Genomic DNA, 16,418 nt, shown 5'->3' with positions numbered 1-16,418 from the left:
CAGATAGATAGATAGATAGATAGATAGATAGATAGATAGATAGATAGATAGATAGATAGATAGATAGATAGATAGATAGATACTTTCAACATCAACTCTCAGGCCCAGATTTATTGAGATCCTAAAATATGAGTACTGCTTTGCATGTGCAGTTTATCCAACAGTAAGTGGGCAGGTTACAGGTGGTTGACTTTGCAAGCAAAGTAGCTGTAAATGCTTTGAATATAGGTTTGTGGTTTAGAATTATAGCCTTTTGGCAAATGCCTGTATTCTGAGTAATTACAAAAATTGCATTTCCTCACTTTTGGAAAAGGATGTCAGTGTTTAAGAATATGATGAAGCTGAATCCCTCTGAGACACATGGAATTGGTTAGCAATATATTTGTTCATTATCATTGTACTTTATGTAAAGGAGAAGGCTGGGAATGTCTAACAGTCAACTAACGTGTGTGAGTACCAGGATTAGTTATCTGATTAGGTTGAAGACCTCATGATTGGAGTAATAGTCTCCCCCAGGGGGGTAGGAATGTTAATGTTATAGAGACTTAACCTTCAGAGCAGGGGACAGAATAGCCTTAAGATCAGCAAGGGCCAAACTGTCCTGAACCATCAGAGAGGCAAAGCATGCTCATGCCCAGACAATACACAAGCATGTGGCGCATGGGGCAGGGCAACCATCTAAAACTAGCATAGAAGTCCTGATGTGCATCTGGGAGGAAGGCAACACTGAGCTGCAGAAAAACATAGTGGAAACAAAGACCATCTATCCCTGCAATGACCAGGTACTCTGTCTAACCACGGCTAATGTGGGGAGAACTCTATGCAGTTAACCCACAGAAGACAACATTCTTGGCAATGTGCTCAGGGATAGTGCAGAACAGCTAGTGGATATCTTCAATGACATTCTTACATGCCTCAAGAGAACTACCATCACCCTCGTGCCAAAAAAGTCTACAGTATCCTGCCTCAATGATGACATCATGATGAAGTACTTTGAGAGGCTTGTCATGAGGCACATCAAGACCCAGCAACCACCTTCCCTGGACCCCCTGTAGTTTGAGTATCGTCCAACCCACTCCATGGACTATGCCACTGCCACGACCCTTCAACTGGCCCTCACCCATCTGGACAATAAAGATATACATGTATGAATGCTGTTCATAGACTTTAGTTAACCATTCAACACAATCATCCCTCAACACCTGATCAAGAAACAGAGCCTGCTGGGCCTAAACACCTCCCTTTGCAACTGGATTCTGGACTTCGAGTGTGACAGACCCCAATCAATCAGGATCGAGAACTGCATCTCCAACACCACCACATTGAGCACTGGAGCTCATCAGGAGCCCCTGCATGCTCAGCCCACATACAACTGTGTTGCAATGCACAGCTCAAATCACATCATCAAGTTCGCCAATGACACAACCGTGGTGGGTCTCACGACGGACCACAACCACTCTCTGAACATTGATGTATTTTCCATAGAGATAGTCAGAGAGGCACCATTGAGAGCATATGGTTGAAATGACTTTAAAAGCTTCTTGATTTGACTCTACTTGACTCATGGACACTGTGTTAGCTGGTACTCACACATCACGGATGACTGTACCACATGTATGAGCTGTAACCTGTCCAAAATACACCCCATTTACAGAGATTATTTAAAGACTGTTTGCAAAGCCTCGTTAAATTCATTTGTCAGTAATTGTCAGACTTGCCTTCTGTTGTTTAAGATAAGCACAATGTTCCTGTTTGCATGCAGTCATGTCATTTTTGTAAATAAACAGCTGCCCATGGAACCATAATACACTTTCCAGCTTATTGTGCTTCAGAAGATGTCAGCACAGTTCACTGAGTTTCAGTACAGAATATCTTGTAATGCAGCCTGTGCAGGCCAAGTAAACAAACTAGCATTGCAGACAGTAGTGCTTCTTACGGGAAAAGTAATAGGGGCCACCATTACTATCCACCATTGATCAGCCAACAAGAATTTAATGAAATGTATGATCTCTTGAGTTCTGAAAACGATGCTGGAGAAAAACTGCTCAGCCTCAGGCAAAGTAAAGTTTGAGTGACATTATGCACTCGAGTTCTTCGTTTTGACTACCAAAACCTTCAGCTCAAAATAGTTTTCCACAGAGGTCTAAATGAAAATTTACAAGCATATAATGATCATCACCTCTCACTGGTATACAACATTAAAGTGATCACTGGTATTAGGCAATGCATTGTGTTGAAAAGGATTAGTATTCAGTGCCTTCACTGAAGAACCCATGAACGGGATACATCAAAATGCACAGGTGGAGTCCTCTGCTTGTCACAGCATTTTTATGCCATTTTGTTTCTCCTGCATTTGGAGACATTTCTATGGCATTTGGTTGCTGAAGCATAATATGCACAGGGAGAAATCATTTAAGAGGCCAAGAAGTATCAGAAATACTCTTTTGTGTGACCGTATCATGCAAAAGGCCAAAGATAGTTGTGGATTTCTTCTCTGAATACAAGGATCTTACTGAGATTTTCAGCAAAACAAAAGCTTTAGTTCCCTCACAGACCTTGAGAGTGTGCAATTAAAATATTAGCAGGTCCCATAATCACACACTAAATCACACACATGCGGCAGCTCTATAACAGATTTCGGAAGCTAAATACAGACCTGGGCTTGAGACGTAACTGCAGTTTGATCTGTATTCGAGATGAAAAAGAAAGGGAAAACTGCCTTCGTTACACTCGTACTCGTGAAGATTTGGAGAGATGATGAATAAATGGATTACATTCTCCTCAATTTCAAGTATATGGAGAAACATTCTTGGATTCAGAAAGCTGTTGGAAGACATAAGATTTGAATGTGCTGAAATGCAAGTTTCCTTAGTGGATGCATGATGTTATTCCTTGGCTATATAGTGAAAGGTGAATTAAACGGATCATAAAAAGGTGAAAGGTATCACAGCAAAGCCCCTGAATCTAGAGGAGTGCCTATTTTTATTGACCTTCCATCAGAAATTTCAGTTCAGAAGCAGCTTTTATAACAAAGGGTAAAAAAAGTAGCCTTAAAATAGAATGAGGTAGTCTTGGCTTTTAATCAGATCCACAAACATCCTAATCCTGAGCTTTCTTTTAAAGAAGTGAATGCCTCAAAAAAGAGGACATGGAGCTGTGCTTCCAAGGAGATATGGAAACAGTGGTAACGTGCTTCCTTGTGCTAATTCAACACAAAGAAATTATGTCATTGGTGACAGTGTATTGGTAACAATAAATTGTGGGGGAGTGGTGTTGCTGGTTACAGAAAGGAGAACGCCTGGCTTATTCCTCCTTGTTTCTTGAGGCAGCTCAAGAAACACGATTATGAAGAAAACAAAGTGTCCGAACCCCAGGCAGACAAGATGAGATCAACTTCAAATTCACATTAATATACACAACAATTACTGAACATTTAATAATAACATTAACAAAGTATTATTGTCGAAATCATTTCTACTATATGTGGACTCGCTTAAGTACAGTGGTCACTAATGGAAGACAGCAGCCAAGCCCAAAAATGAACTACTACTAGCAGACAAAACATAAGTAAAAAAAACAAAAAACACTGATAGAATGCAAAGTAGGAGTAGACTTAGGTTTGGTGGGGCTGTATCTCTTTATTTTCTCTAGTGGATGTGATTTTGCTGCCTTCCTTGTGAATAAGCATGTCCAGATCTTCCCACAGCAACTTTCCGGTATCTGTCATTTCTATCTGTGGAGCTGTACACGTGCAGCTTCCTAAATTAATGATGGCAAAAGTCTTAATGTTGATGCTGGTACAAGATTGCAGTATACTTCCGCTGCTGTGATTTGTCTTGCTCTCTAGACATTCTTGATACTGACACTGGCATTTAATTGTGATGCCCAATCTCCGCAATATTCCCTCCTACTTATTCATCTTAGAGAAGTTTATACAGTACAGTGTTCACCTTCCTGCTAAAATGAATAATCTCACCTTGGGGCCCCGGGGGCTTATACTTCTACCTTCATATTAAACTGTCATTGTTACCGCTGTTTTTGCTAAATGTCACCTAACCATGTCTTATGCTATGTTCATTTGAATTATTTAAAATACCAGTATGCTCATTTCTAGTTTTCAGTGCAATCAGTTGACACAAAAAGAGTACGGCTTAGCTTCTGAAGCTGGGTTCTTCTTATAGTGAATAGTGCATAAGAGGTCATCAAATTTGTGAGACAGTTATTCTAAATAAGAAAATAATGACAAAAGAAATAAGCAGATTTTCTCCATTCATTCAGCTGTTTAACTGAAGAAAGGAGTGAATGCGCGCTAAGATCCTAACTACTGAACTACTGAACTTTAATGGTGGAAGGGAAAACTTGAGTGAGGAACCAAATTGTTACTGTAAATATATGAAATAGTGTTATATTATGTTATATACATTATCTTTGTTATATTCAAGAGTAACTCCATTGTAATGTCTTTGTTTATCATGTACAAAATAATAGGAATGCTCTCAGAGAAATAACTAGGAGAAGTTTTATTAGATAATTGGACCCTTAAGGCAACTTTAATGATCTTTCAGTGTGACATTTTAAAGGTAAACTATGTGCATCTAGATTAAAAATGAATACAGGTACAGTAATCTTTAACTGAAAAAGGAACAACAGATTCCAGACACAGGGAAAAAGTAGCCTTTAGTAGGCTTTAGGAGCCTTTCTGATGGTAATGTCATGCATACTATACATGAAGTCATTAAATACATCACAGTAAAGGTTTGGTCTTGTGGCCATGCTAGTAGGTCAGGTCAAATCAAATAAAATTTTATTTGTCACATACAGAGCACGACATGCAGTGAAATCTATCTATCTATCTCGGGCCGGCAATACCATGACTGAGGTGCCCTTGAGCAAGGCACCGAACACCCCCCACCCCCAACTGCTCCCCAGGTGCCGCAGCATAAATGGCTGCCCACTGCTCCGGCTGTGTGTTCACGGTGTGTGCGTGTTCACTGCTGTGTGTGCGCACTTTGGATGGGTTAAATGCAGAGAACGAATTCTGAGTATGGGTCACCATACTTAGCTGTATGTCACGTCACGTCATAAGGAATGCAATTTGGGATAAAAAATATAACCTAAAGCAGAAAACAGTGAGGGGGAGAGGACCAGTACTAGATCCAGATCTAGATCCAGATCCTGGGTGTTTCCTGGTTTAAACTCCGAATGGCCTGCAGACAGAAGCTTCTCCTCATCCTCTCTGTGTTTGCTTTCAGGGAGCGGAAGCGTTTCCTTGAACGCAACAAAGAAAAGAGTCCATTGTTGGGATGGCTGAGGTCCTTTACAATCTTCCTGGCCCTGGTCCGGCACCGCGTGCTGTAGATGTCCTGCAGGTCAGGAAGCTCGGTGTGGATGGTACGTTCTGCTGACCGCACCACCCTCTGGAGGACTCACCTGTCCTGCATGGTGCTGTTCCCGAACCTGGAAGTGATGCTAACCGTCAGGACGTTCTCGATGGTGAAGGTGTAGAAAGTCTTTAGCACCTGAGAGGGTAGTTTGAAGTACCTTAAGCGTCTCAGTTGGTACAGACGCTGCCGGGCCTTCTTCACCCGGTGTCAATGTGACAGGACCAAGACAGGTCCTGTGTGATGTGAACCCCCAAGTATCGGAGACTGTCCACTCTCTCCACTGGAGTCCCGTTGATGTTTAGCGGTTGGTATGACCGCTCCTGCTTTGTGCTGAAGTCCACTATCAACTCCTTAGTCTTGCTGATGTTCAAGAGAAGATTGTTCTCCTGGCACCATCTTTCCAGGTTTTTAGTCTCCTGTAGGTAGGCTGTCTCGTCATTGTTGGAGATCAGGCCCACCACAACAGTGTTGTCAGCAAACTTGATGATGGTGGTGGAGTTGGAAGTGGCCACACAGTCATATGTGTAGAGTGAGTACAGCGGGGGCTCAGAACACAACCCTGGGGAGCTCCAGTGCTGAGGGTGTGGGTGGATGAGGTGTGTTTGCCCACCCGTACAGCTTGTGGTCTGTCTGTCAGGAAGTTGGAGATCCATTGACACAGCGGCAGGCTGAGTCCCAGGACCACCAACTTAGAGGTGAGCATGGAGGGAATTATGGTGTTAAACGCTGAACTGTAGTCCACAAACAGCATTTTTGTAGTGGAGCAAACTGTAGTGGATCAAGTGTGTCTGGTAGTGATGCAGTGATGAAGTCTCTGACCAGTCTTTCGAAGCACTTCATCACTACTGAGGTCAGGGCTACAGGGCGGTAATCGTTGAAGCAGGCGGGCTGGGGTTTCTTCGGGACAGGAACAATAGTGGGCTGTTTGAAGCGAGATGGGACAAAAACAGACGAGTTCCAGTGAGAGGTTGAATATCTCAGTGAACACCGGTGCTAGCTGGTCAGCGCAGGCCTTCAGAACCCGACCTGTGATGCCGCCTGTTCCTGCTGCCTTTCTGGTGTTCACTCTCCTGAATGCCCTCCTCACGTCATGCTCCGAGATGGTGAACGTGTTTACCTCTCCAGCTCTCTCAGCATGCATGCTGTTTGTGCCGCTAGCACCACTAGCCTCGACTGGTAAAAAGTGTAAAAGAGACTGTACCAGTCTCTTAACTGCAGCCTCGACGCGAGCGTAAAAGATATTTAGCTCGTCTGCCAGAGAAGCGTCCGCATTCCCCATTCTAGAATCTGGTGTTCCATAATGTTCCTTAGTCCCTGCCACAGGCTCCTAGAGCCACCATGTTGGAACTGTGACTCTAGTTTCCTCCCGTAGCGCAGCTTTGCTTCGTTCACTGCTCTGCGCACACTTTAAGACGCAGCATTGTACTCCTCCATGTCCCCGGTGGCAATCCCCGTGTTGTAGGGTTTACGGTTTACGTACTATGGTGCTGCAGAGTCTTCACAATTAATGATAATTGATTTGACTATTTAGCGGCATGGGCTTGCATACCTCGCAGTAGCATACTATGACATAGCATAGAGGCAGACTTAAGCCGTAATCACTAAAAACACATGCCTAATATTGTGTAGATCCTTATTGCATGCTGCCAAGGTAAATACCCTGTTTAAGGCATGGTCTTTACCCTGTTTTAGGCAGGGTCTTTAGGCAGATATTACCCATGGATAATATACAGTGTATATACAGATATCTTAAAATAACCCAGGATGTATGTGCTAAGAACGTGCACTTATATAGTGTTTATTCATAATATACAGTAGAATAGAACTGCAAGATAGTAAAATATGAGTGTAGTGTTGTATTAAATTCTGCAGCGTTATTGTTGTAGGGGTGAAGCTGGCCCTGAGCTTGCTGGTTCTTCTATGAATGTTCCTGTGTCCCATGTCCCCATGGAGGTTGAACAGGTTGTGACTGGGATGCAACGAGACCCCGCTACTGCTGCATGCTCTATTTTGAGATCTACTGTGGTGAAGATGCTCAATGGCTGGGAGTTGGATACCATTGATGTGTTGGGTGTTTTACAGCAGGACCACAGAGCTGCCTTATCACACTGTGACACAGTTAGACAGGATGCTCTCAATGGTGCAGTGTTTATATGATTCAGTAGAAAAGACATGTAAATGTTTAGATCTGTGCGTGAGACCAAGGTGGCCTGTGAGGCAAACATACTCAAGTCAGTATATTGTACTGTAGCTGGTGCTGTAGTAAAGAAACAGCAGTCTTTGGATTTCATCAAACATGTAAAACACATAAAATGTGTTTGATGAGTGATATGAATGTGGTTGGATCAGACTGACCCAAATGGGGAAGGGGAATGGTTTTCGTACACCTCAGCAATGTTCATGTAAACATGATCTATTGTATTATGGAGACATTCTAGGTGCATTTTGGAATTACAGTCTCATAATGGTGTCTTTGAAATCTCCAGCAACAATAAAAAGCTCCATCTGGATGTGTAGACTATTGCTTGTTGGTAGCTGTGTGGCATTCTTGCATAGCTACTTCAGCATTGCCATCTGGAGTTATGAAACCTTTAGTTACAAGAATGGCAGAAAACATCTCTGAACAAATAGAAAGGACTGCATTTTCTATTTTAAATACTATTAATTAGTAGACCAGTGACTTTCTGTTATATGCACTATAATTTGTTAACATGCACAGACCTCATATTTTGCTCTTACTAAAGTCCACTGCTCTTCTCACTGCTCTTCTCACTGCTCTTCTGTCTGCCATGAAGACACTGCCACCGTCTAGCTCAAATGGTGCTGCAAGGAATGTTGCTGTTAATCTTCTGTAAATATCATGACATTGCATACCATAACACGTATACGCAGTGTTATCCTCAGGCGTACTTCCTCTGGTTTGTTCACCAGAGCCCAGACTTTTGAAAGAAAGCTTAAGCACGACTGCTTAAAAGAGCTGGTCGATATGGGTTTAGCTGTGTAGCCTAGCTCTAATTCCACCTTGCTTTCACTGCCTTTGTTTACAGTCTTTGCACCGACACTGGGATCTCTATGCCGGAACAGCTGGATCAGCAGTCCACGCTGTCCTGGCGATTTCCTGAGGGAACCGAAAGTTGTTTAATATGCCGCCTGTGCAGCTGTAACTGTTGCCTAGCAGTGCTTGTCAGCTATACACGAGGCTATTCTGAGTAAACAAGCAGTTACTCTACAAGCAGCAAAGTAATAAAAGTGCGATGAGAGTAAAATGGAGATCCCAGCATTGCATTACAACAGCACTTTTTATCGTCATATTGTACAACCACAACTATTGTAACAGTTCTGACTGTAGAACAGATTGTGTCTGAATCCACAACACTGACGTTTCAGAGATCTACCACCTGCTGTTCTCTTCACTCTTCTTTATGAGTGAACGCACATCTGGACTTCATGTAAGGACATCAGCTTATTTATTGTGCCAATATTCTGTTCTAGAAATAAAGACTTAGTGATCATAAAATATCTTTGCCTGTAAAATGGACATTGCCACTGGAGCTGACGCTGCTCATGGTAGAAAAGTTGGAGAAACCCTATTTGTGTCTTTATAATTAATCTGAGAACACTTGTATTTTCAGGTCATTAATATTTTACACTTACAGTACGCAAAGGGAGCTTGCTGGACATCCATTCTCAGGCGCTTAAATGTTAAATCTGAAAAGATCAGAATCCTAGTCTCTCTGATTTTAAGAGTGTATCACCATAACCTTTGAGTTAGAAAACGATAAAGATCTTTATTGTGAAAGATATGTATCATTTACAACGCATAAAATGATTTTGAATTCAATTCAGTTCAATTTTATTTATATAGAGCTTTTAACAAAGGACATTGTCTCAAAGCAGCTTTACATAACATAAATATTTATGTACATTTATTTGAATGTATCTGTACAGGTATTTATCCCTAATCAACAAATTTGCGGTGGCTGTAACAAGGAAAAAACTCCCTTAGATAGAATGAGGAAGAAACCTTGAGAGGAACCAAATTCAAATGAAACCCATTTTTATAGATAGACATTATAACAGTATGTCACCATGCTGAGATCACAGCAGACTGTTGATTTAGCGAGAACCTAGGAAAAGCCCTGAGTCTAGCCCTGTTTACTTTCCAAATATACAGCTTGAATCAAAGAGTGAAACATTTCAGGAAATGCATCAAGCCAGACATTTGGATCGTGACCTAGTGGTGCTTTTCCTTTGCTCTATAGGCTCTCATCTGTAGCAGGCACTTAGAGTTTAAGTGGTTATAATGCCTTGTTTTATGGCTAGGCTCACCCAGGCATGGAAAGCCTATTTCCTCTGGTTACATGCATTAATTATAATGCCGGTAATCAGATCAGAGAAAGATGTTGCACAGTACCGTTACCAAAAGCAAAAAAATGCATTATCCAAATCTAATACAAACATTTACTCAACTGATACTACTTAGGAATAAATCATTCAGAAATTATAGATATCAATTTGATTCCTCGTTCAGCAAATCTTAATATTCTGTAATAGGTGGCATGGGGAAAAACATTGATATCATGGTGTATGTAGTGTATAGTGATTCTGCCAAATAATCCATATCATGACAAATCAGGTTTTGACCAAAACTGGGTTTTCCTGACATCTTTCAAGACATCTTCAAAATATATGGTGAAGGTTATACTCAAGTCAGGAAAATATCATCTTATGCGTGGTCTCTGACCATGTAAAGAGCAACACAGCAACTTGGACTGATTGGCCCAAACAAAATAGCTAGCAAAATAGTTCAAATACGATTCAACTTGACACAAGATTGTTCCACAACATATGGCATGATACATATGGCATGATACTTACTTGCAGTAATAACCTTTTTTTGTTGGTTTTGGAAAGCAGGCCATCAAATGCTTCTATTTTCTGTACTGCTTCTCCTACATAGGGTCATAGGGAATTTATCCCAGGTGACACAGGGCACTTGGTGGGAGACACCAAACCATCACACGGCACAACTGCACACACAAGTCAGCCTACAGTGCATGTCTTTGGACTGGGGAGGAAACCAGAATACCCAGAAGAAACCCTACACAGGAATCGAACCCCTAACCCCATTAATCAGAATAATGAACATGGGCAATGAGGTCATGATTCTTGCACTAACAGTTTTTGTGTTGTCATTATGTTGTTATGTATCAGTGACTTTGTTGATATGCAGTGTCCTGGCTTTCCACCAAACAGATTACAGGTTGGTGTAGATCGTTGCTAATTGGATTATAGTCTGACACACTGCTAGCATCTGATGTTTTGTTTGACTTTAATAGGGCTCCTTCATAAAGCCCTGTCTTGTCTCCTCTAATTTTAAGTCTCCTGTAACTCCTGTGTATAGTGTTACCTAATTTTCTCCACCATAAACTTGTAAGCTGCTCATTTGGATAATGCACACTGGCAGATTGGAAGGAAATTAAATTAGAGAAAACTGATTAGCTGTTGACTCTGGGGCTGTAAGCGGACACTGTTGTAAGGCTGCAACTAACGTATATTTTCTTATCGAGTCATCTGTCAATTTCTGTTATTATTTTTTGATTAATTGATTAGTATAATGAGTATATTTATTTATTTATTTATTTATTTATTTATTTATTTGCTTGATCTGTCAATTATCTATTCTATTATAGTTCTATTTTTTGTTAACCCCAATAACGAATAATTTTATGTAAGTGTGCCTTTTATTTATGTGTTTATTTATTTTACAAATAAAAATGCTTAAACATAAAAAAGTAGGTATTAAAATCCATCTAGTACAAATACAAATATTCACGAGTCCTGCATATTATGCATTATTACTTACAATGGAATCTATTAATGAAGGGGCCATTTTAAACGTTATATTTTGTGTAACGACATTACTTATCACCAAAGTAAAGATTATTCTAATGTAGGCCTATTTAGAAAAGGTGTTGTTTGCTATATTCTGATATTAATTACTGTAGATAGTGTCACGGCATGTGCCGAGTATGATTTACTTCAGTGCAAATGCTGATAACTGGAATTGCACTTCAAATACTTGTCTGCAGAAGGTTCATTACACCGACGTACAGTGCAACGGTAGTGGAAACCTACATCGTTTTGTTTTATAAGGCTATACATGCATAAACCAACTGCTTATAATGTACAAAAAGCTCTAAAACAGGCATTGCTTTAAGCATAGGCTCAAGGCACTCATACTACTCAGCCCTACTGGGTTTTCCTGTATCCTTTATGGTATGTAATCACTGCTACATAGGAGGGACTTTTTAATCTGATGAAGTCGAATTACAGATATCTGCGTAAGAAAGTTCTACCTATTTCCAAGGTGCACAGAGTTTAAGTGCCTCGTATTCTGTATTAAATTACCAGTGTTGCATGTACATGGCCTTGATGGCTACAAACAGTGCTTGTGTTGGCAGCTTCACAGGTTCATATGAAGAAGATGGAGCTAGAAATGAAGATGGTGCTTGGGTATGGGGTTCCAGAAGTAAGATTTATACCCACAGTAGAGGAATTTTATTATTAATTATTGTGTAATATCTATCCAGAAGCCATCCTTTACGTGTTTATGACCCAGTCATACATGCTCCTGCAGAACAAAAAAACAACAGCAATATATTATTAACAAGATTCTTGTATACCAGTTGTGGATAACTCATAAGGTTAAGGTGAGCACATCGCATGCAGTATAAGGCACGACTACGTGATGAGTTGTTGATCCTGTCAATGCACGTTTGTGTTTAGATGAATCTATATTCAGTAGCTGACAGCAGCAATGCTTCAGACAGTTATACTGCGCGTGTTAGGAAGAAAAAAAATTATGCCTCATGAATGTAACTCAAGATCAATATGCTGTTGACATGTGGAAATGTAATAAACCACCCACATATCTCCAGGAGGGAATAGTTCCATCCAAGTAAAGCTGGACAGAAAGATAGTTTAATGGACGCGGACGCAGGATAAAAGGGACCCAGATGCAGGATAGACAAAACACAAACGGGGTTTAATAACCAAAAGACACAAAACATAACACAAACTAACAACAAGACAAAACAACAGTAGATTCCGCGCCACACCAGGCAACGCGGACTAACTTAATACTTCTAACAATCAAGACACATGAGGGACAGGTGTGCAGACCGGTAGGAGCAGACGAAGGCAGGGCAGACATGTGACAGAAAAACAAACAAAAAGGCACATGGCCAGAGTCCGGGCGGAGTCCTGACAGATAGCATGGTGTCTTTCTAGCTAGCAAAATGACTTGCATGGTATATTGTTGGAATGTAAATTGTGCACCTAAGTGCTGAGGTCTGAGGTGAGTGGCCTGATTTTACTGGTGGTTCTCAAGCGCACACAATGAACGTTAGCTACACATAGTCACAAAAATATGTGTTTTCATCAATATGTTTTTTTTAGCTAATTGGAGGACTTTTATCTTATAGTTTCAGGTATGGTGATGAAAAAATGTGCATTACTCGTCTTTTTTCTTGAGTCCCCCCACGAACCATTCATTCTCCCCACGTTCTCTCTCGCCAGTGCGTAATCGTTTATGTACTTAACTTTGTATCGTGCACAAACAGGAAACTAGCTTAATGACTTTGAAAGCATTAAGGAATTTTAAACAAAACAAAATAAATTATGGTAGTTACAAGATTTTTTACCATGTGCATGCAAATGCAACATGAGTGACCTTCATTAAAGTGCCATTCATTATCGCCCTTGACCAGGTAAGTATGCAAACAACTTATGCAAATTGAGCATACAGTTCAAGCTCAGTGGAACCAAGATTAACGGGCTTCTCTTTAGGCTCAGCTATCTGCCATTGTTTGAATTAGGGTCTAAGTCATTTCCAACATGGCGTCCCTAATTCCTGCCTTTCCCTATCTAAAGTGCCACTGGATATCAGATTATGGAATTATTTAGGTGTTTTATTCGCCTGTCAGCTTTTCCTAAGCTTAGCATTTCTCACTTACTTACTTTGTTTTTCTTATTCTTCTCACTCTTTCTGATCTCTCATTTTCTCTCTTTCTCTCTCCCCTTCATTGCACTGTCTAACTCACTCTCGTTTTCTATTTTGTGTTGCTTCTATTGTCATTGTTATCGTTTTTGTTTGTTTTGTTTTTTTCTCCTGGCTTTGTTCTGTACTCTCGTTAATTCATCCCTTCCGTCTCTCTCCTCTGCTCTGTCTTCATGTCACTCTTCTCACTCCTCATCCTACCTGCTGTACCTCCTACCTACTCATTTTGAATTTTTCCTCTTTTTTCTTCCATTCCCTGTCCCTCTGTCTCCCTTTTTCTCACTTTCTCTTCTCCCTGTCCTTTTGCCTCACATCTTCTTTCGCTCACTCCTCCAATTTTATCTCTTGCCATTTCTCTCCTACTCTTTCATATCTACTCCCACACACTACCTCTCACTCACCTCTGCCATTTTCCTACTTTCTTTCCCCACTCTCAATGGCCTCTCCCTCTCCCTGTCTATATCTTCGTCTCCTTCTGTCGCTATCCGGTCTATCTCTCTGTCCCTTTTTGCAGGGTGGGATGATTGCTCTGCTGCTTTCCATCTTGTGCTTGGTGCTGATCCTGTACACACGGAAGCGCTGGTGTAAGAGGCGTCGTGTTCCTCAGCCTCAGAAGAGCGCGAGCGCTGAGGCAGCTAACGAGATTCACTACATCCCATCTGTGCTGCTGGGTGGGCAAGCGCGTGAGAGCTTGAGGAACTCCCGGTGCCAGGGTGCCAACGCCAGCGGCACCCTCAGTATCCGTGAGACGCCCATCCTCGATGGCTATGAGTATGACATTGGTGAGCTGCGCCAGCACCTGCAGCGTGAGTGCATGAACGGCGGTGAGGACTACGCCAGCCAGGTGACACGCACACTCGATTCGCTTCACGGCTGTAATGACAAGGCCAGCATGGATCTCACCCCCGGTGCGTTCTAGGCTCAAACCCCAATGTTACTGTTTATTGTATTTCAATCCTATAAAATGTTTGTATACATAAAACTTATTGGGAAGAGCTAGAAAACCCTGTGCAAAACCTTCTCCTTTTAAAGTCTGCATAAACATTCTTCTGATCAGTTATCTATGCTTGTACATATTTATTATTACATTGTTATCTTTTAAAAGGCCACAAAGCAAAGGTTTTATTTATTGTACTGACCTGACGTCAGTTTACTCTGAACACAAGATACCAGGTGAAATTCATGAAATCACATCCTTCTCACAAAAAAATGACACCCATGATTTTGTTAAATACTGTTCGAAAAAAAATATGGCCATGATTATATGACAGCTCAGTTTAAGTAGCTGCAGCACTGGTTTTTCTGTTACTTCAAGATATATTAACATCTTTTCAAAGACACCCTCTGTGTACAGCGATCTATATCAGTTCTTCTCTCGGTTATGTGCGATTGCGAAACCTATTAACTATCTAGCCTTTTAGTCTCCTTATATCTACTCAAACAGTGTTTTATACTGAAAATGACAGTTCTTGTGAAACAGGAGACATCTGAATACTTTACTTTTCAGCTCATGGATCGAAAATGCATTTGATGTGATGATGGTTATTTTCACATTGATGGGAAATTTGCAATTTTCTTGTGAGCTAAAAGGAGTTTTAAAAAAAAGGATATGGAAAGTAGCAAGTCAGAGGATTTTGCCTGGATGAATTTTTTCTTACAGTTGCTTACTGCTTGGGAAAATAGGTTTCAATAAAAAGTTTGAGCTTTGCTCATGTTGTGCAGTTAGAGGATTGATTTGTTCTCTAATGCGGTAGGAAGCTAGTACGTGATAGATTTGTTTTTCTTGTCGTGTTTGGGTTTATATTTCTATCCCAGTTGTTGAACTCGAGAACCCATGATAACCGGTAATAACTAACAGTAGGAAATGAGTTATATCGGGCAAGAGTAAGCAATTCACTCCCTCTTCTGTCCTGATCTATGTGTTTAGATCATCATATGAGAGCTGTAGCTGTGGTATTAACATTATACGTTTCTTACCAACCTTTTAGATTGGCAAATAGGAACTAGCCTGGAAAATAATTGGATTCTTTACACTGTATTGTAAAAGCTAGCTAGACTCAGTGGGTAAGCTAAGTCTCATAGTCCAAAAGATGTGCAGCGCCACAGGGAAAGCCCCTACATTTAATCTGTGGATCTGTGCAAGCAGCGTATTAATAGATTAGGGCAACTGTTCACCTTCAAGCAGAGATTAGCTAGCTATTGTTGGGTGAGTAGTTCATTTTGTGGGTGCTGAGCTCTTGATGATTGCAGGTTCACAGTGCACAGGCAATGCTGCTGGATCAGGTAGTAACATTAAGCGTTAACCAGCTGATGGAAGCTTAAACATTTTTATTTAATTTTTTTTACGTGCACTCCAAACTGCACACTGCTTACTAAATAGCGTGTCATTACACCACATGTATTTTGTGGTTTGGGATGCATAGCCTTGAATTCTTACTAAATGTATGCACTTGCAGCTGTGAGATTAATTTGTGCCGCATGCAGCACAACCCATGTTACAAAATGTTGTCCCACAAACAGCTTGCACCAGCATTTTTCTGGCAGTTAGGAGAAAATTCTTAAAGTATTCCCAATAACTCTCGAGTGGCGTAGTACTTATTTTTAGGCCTTAGTCATAAGTCTGGCTCTAATGGTTAAACAGGGGGTTCTTGTGTTTATATGGGATTTACATTGTATCCAGCAGATGTGTTGGGAATTTTGGTGTTTTTCATCAATGTTTGAAGAATATTTTAAGACATATTTTGGTGACAAGCGGAACTAGACTGGTGGTTGTGGTTTCCCCATATCGACTCCTTGAGCTTGCCTCCCAGTTACACACATGTACACAAATATCCTCCTCCTGGGATCGTAGTGTTTGATTATAAAGCAATTAACAAACAATTTGTTTTTATAATGTAACATTACTCTAAAGCACATTCATCTGCATGACAGCCAAATGACACTAGTAACACTCAGTGACTTATGAAGATGCT

The 16,418-nt window shown here is 40.9% G+C and overlaps 1 protein-coding gene across 3 annotated transcripts in view; it reads left to right on the top strand.

Annotated features, from left to right (window-relative positions):
- The window catches only part of astn1 (astrotactin 1), a 244,587-nt gene that overhangs the window by 55,508 nt on the left and 172,661 nt on the right, over positions 1–16,418 (top strand). For all 3 annotated transcript variants that reach the window (XM_060873956.1, XM_060873957.1, XM_060873955.1), the window contains exon 3: positions 13,961–14,354. In XM_060873956.1, the coding sequence (XP_060729939.1) occupies positions 13,961–14,354 (394 nt within the window). The remainder of the gene's footprint in view (positions 1–13,960; positions 14,355–16,418) is intronic.

Source organism: Tachysurus vachellii, chromosome 7 (assembly GCF_030014155.1).
Source record: "Tachysurus vachellii isolate PV-2020 chromosome 7, HZAU_Pvac_v1, whole genome shotgun sequence".
NCBI classification, from domain to species: domain Eukaryota; kingdom Metazoa; phylum Chordata; class Actinopteri; order Siluriformes; family Bagridae; genus Tachysurus; species Tachysurus vachellii.
This window is presented reverse-complemented; position numbering and strand designations above follow the sequence as displayed.